This window comes from Fulmarus glacialis, unplaced genomic scaffold, assembly GCF_000690835.1.
Source record: "Fulmarus glacialis isolate BGI_N327 unplaced genomic scaffold, ASM69083v1 scaffold49031, whole genome shotgun sequence".
NCBI lineage: Eukaryota > Metazoa > Chordata > Aves > Procellariiformes > Procellariidae > Fulmarus > Fulmarus glacialis.
This window is the reverse complement of record NW_009195624.1, coordinates 3,339-6,548: the sequence shown is the minus strand read 5'-3', so window position 1 is coordinate 6,548 and position 3,210 is coordinate 3,339. Positions and strand designations below refer to the sequence as shown.

At 38.8% G+C, this 3,210-nt stretch overlaps 1 protein-coding gene across 1 annotated transcript in view; it reads right to left on the bottom strand.

Annotated features, from left to right (window-relative positions):
* LOC104084341 (lysophosphatidylcholine acyltransferase 2-like) overlaps window positions 1–529 on the bottom strand; it is a gene marked incomplete at its 5' end in the record, with an annotated part of 17,186 nt that extends 16,657 nt beyond the window's left edge. Inside the window, 1 exon segment of the mRNA XM_009588138.1 lies at window positions 390–529. Coding sequence (XP_009586433.1) covers window positions 390–529 — 140 coding nt within the window.
* Window positions 530–3,210: the final 2,681 nt, after the last annotated feature.

The following is a 3,210-nucleotide window of genomic DNA, read 5'->3' as shown; positions in this document are numbered from 1 at the left end:
GGAATGACAAAGGCTACACAGAAACTCAGCCTACATAATATTACCAAATACTTTTCTTTAATGAGTTTCTGTTCTTAAATATTCCTATCAGTATTATTACTAAAATAAGTCCTGGCTTACAAATAGTCTATAAAGATTTTTATAGAGATTTGTTTTAGCCTCAAGACAATTGAAAATCTACCTATTTAAAAAGCTCCACTATTGTAAAAAATACTCATCAGAAAGTTGCTTCACATAAATGGGTAAAACTAAGATTTCACGGGGGACTCCTCTTTAATCAAGAGGAGGAAAGGAGTGAGAGGAAAAAATAAAAGCTTTAGACCCTAGCTTTGTGTTATTTAGGAAAAAAAAAAAGCACAGTGTTTTCACAAATATTGGTCACTTTTTACCTTCTCCATCCTTTAAGCGGCACAGATCCTTTTCCACGGTGACGGAAAGTTGCAATTGATGCAAACAGCCATGCTAGCAGTAAAAAGAATGCAATGCATACGGCACGGAGGGGCAGCAAAATAATCCCCTGAAGAACAGTCTTGAAAAAAAGAGGAGAAAAATCTTCAGAAATGGTATCAACTGGAATGACACTGATATCTGTGTAGTTACATTATATGGACTTTAAAATACTAACATTGCTGCTATGTGATTTAGTAAGGAAAGCATTAATGATTCCAGTGTTCATATGGGGAAGTCAGTCATTCACAGCATTTCATTTTCACTTTTGGGTTCCCATTTTAGATAGAACTGGAATATCTGAGTATTTGAGTTTTTGGGTTGGATGTTATTAGACGGAGACGGTAAACAGAGTTTGCTGGCTTTAGTTTAGATTTAGACTTGGTCGGCAGCATACAGCCAGCTCAGAAGAGTCTGCCCAGCTGATAGATGACTCCACTGCAGAGCCTTCTGTAACTAGCTGCCTGTCTAGAAGCCAAGTGGGATTGTTAAGATGATTAAAATGTACTCTTGCCCTTTCGAAATGACAAATATTGTGTTGAGTCACACTACTGCTGCAGGTGATCCTCACTACTACTGCTTGGAGTAGTGTGCACGCAACACAACTTAATTTCCCAACTTAAGTTGGGACTTAAGCAAAATGGAGTTTTCAGTAAAACTGAACCTGTGGTTTAAGGCAAAGATTGAGACTTTACAGTGCTGTTGAAGCTGCTGCAGCAGCTCTTGGCTCATTGCCTTTGGAATTGGTTTGCTCACTGCCCACAGTAAACATACAGCAGAACCCTTCTGATTATGAAGATTAACTTGTTGCCTCCTGTTTGAAGCATCCTGGATATTAACCTCTGTGCTAGGACCTCCTTGAATTTTTCAGAATAAATTGAGAAAGCTTATTTCCCTTTCCTCCTCATAATCAGGAAACTGTTATTAGCTTGCTTTAACTTGAAGCAAAAGAAACTGTTGAGAGAGTTCTGCTACAGTCACAGACGGCCAAGCTAGGTAGCAAAACTGGTATAAAACAGATGCAAGCCAACATTCCTCAGTTTTTCATATGCATTTGTAAAAGGAGCAGGGTGAAGGAGAAACACTAACATGCCCTGGTTGCAAATAATCCTCAAATATCGCTCCCAGCCCTCCCTGAGGAATTTTTAGCTTGCATTTTTTCGTGCACAGCTCCAGGAAACAGGTGTATTGGTACAAGGTTGTTAACAGGCAGCTGTGGTACTGGGCAGGGCAGGAAGAAATTCTTAATTATTTTACCCCAGTAAATTAAGTTAGAAACTATATCCTGAAGGTTGGCCTTATGGCGCAACACAGCACTACGCAGATTGAGCAAGCTCAGGTCTGGGAAGCAGGTGAGCTGTTTTTGCCAGTGGAAGTCATAGCTTAGCATTCCTGGTAAGGTAGTAAACGGTTCAACTCCTTTTGGCACCTAATCCAGCTCAGCTGCCACTCACTGATGAGGATCAGCTCTGTGCATATACATATGCACAAAACAATACACACCCAAGCAGGGCTGTAATAGTGAATTTTTTTTTTTATTTGGGCTGTTTCTAAAAGCCCCTCAAAACTTAGTATGAGAGTGCACAGACTGACAGCTCCACCAGTTCAGAAGTATGGTAGAAGTTACGGAAGGAGAGTTATGCTTATGTTTGTGAGCTTACTATTTTTTATGCTTTACTTTTTTTTTTTTTTTTTAAGAAAACCAACAGCTGAACAACAGTGTTCCTCTCTCAAAATCAGCCTTTCTAGTCAGCTCTTTAGCAATGACTACTTACTGTACAGGAAAAACAAGGCTTTTAATAATAAGTAAGATTTACAAAATAGTTTGCAACTTACATACTTGAGCTATGATTATTAAGCAACACAATGGATTTTAATTTATCTCTTTTCTTCAAAAAGGAACAAATGCTTGTAGTACATTTGAAATATAAGCATCTTTGAGTATTATTTATCCAATTCTTTAATATAGCAGATTGGTTCTAATTGTCCTTTCATCAACATGGTCCTTTCCTTCCCCACCAAATTCCTTCCATCTTCACATAATGTCCTCTTCCTGTCCTCATATCAATATTCAGGAGAGGCTCTGGCCTCTGGCTCTAAACCCTGTGATACTGATGAGTATTAACAGGAATTTTGGGCCTCCAGGACTCAGTCCTGCGGTACAAAAGGCACAGTGATAACAGACCAAACATGACAGTGGATACATAGTGTAAATTAGGATAAGGATGAGAAGCAGGCACGTGGTGTTGCTGCTTATGTTCTGTAAGCACTGCCACATAACATGGCTCCAGGAGGGATCTGAACATTCAGGTATGACTATTTCCTTCTTGAAGCATACAATGTTTTTTTATATAAAAGTTGTATGTAAGTAGCTATGGAATCTTAACGATAACTTCATGGACAACACGAAAAGGAATGCTCTGGATCACAGAAATGGATTCAGTATCTGGGTATGAGACATTTGGCCCTGGAGAGCTATTGCTCCCACTCTCTTTGGTGCCAGTCATGGCGCATCTGAAAATGTAAGGTAGCAAGTTAAAACAACCAAGACTCCTTGCCTGTCTCCCAAAATCAGATGTGTCTTTTTTTCTCCATATGCGTTCTCTTGTACTATGATCTGTAGTCCCAGTTCAACATTTCAGCTGCATTCAGCTATGCAGAATGGGCAGCATAGGCATAAATCAGTGTGTTTTGACTTAAAATAACTTTTTTCTTTATGAAAAAAAGAATACTTATGCTATGACCTACAATGAAAAATAAATA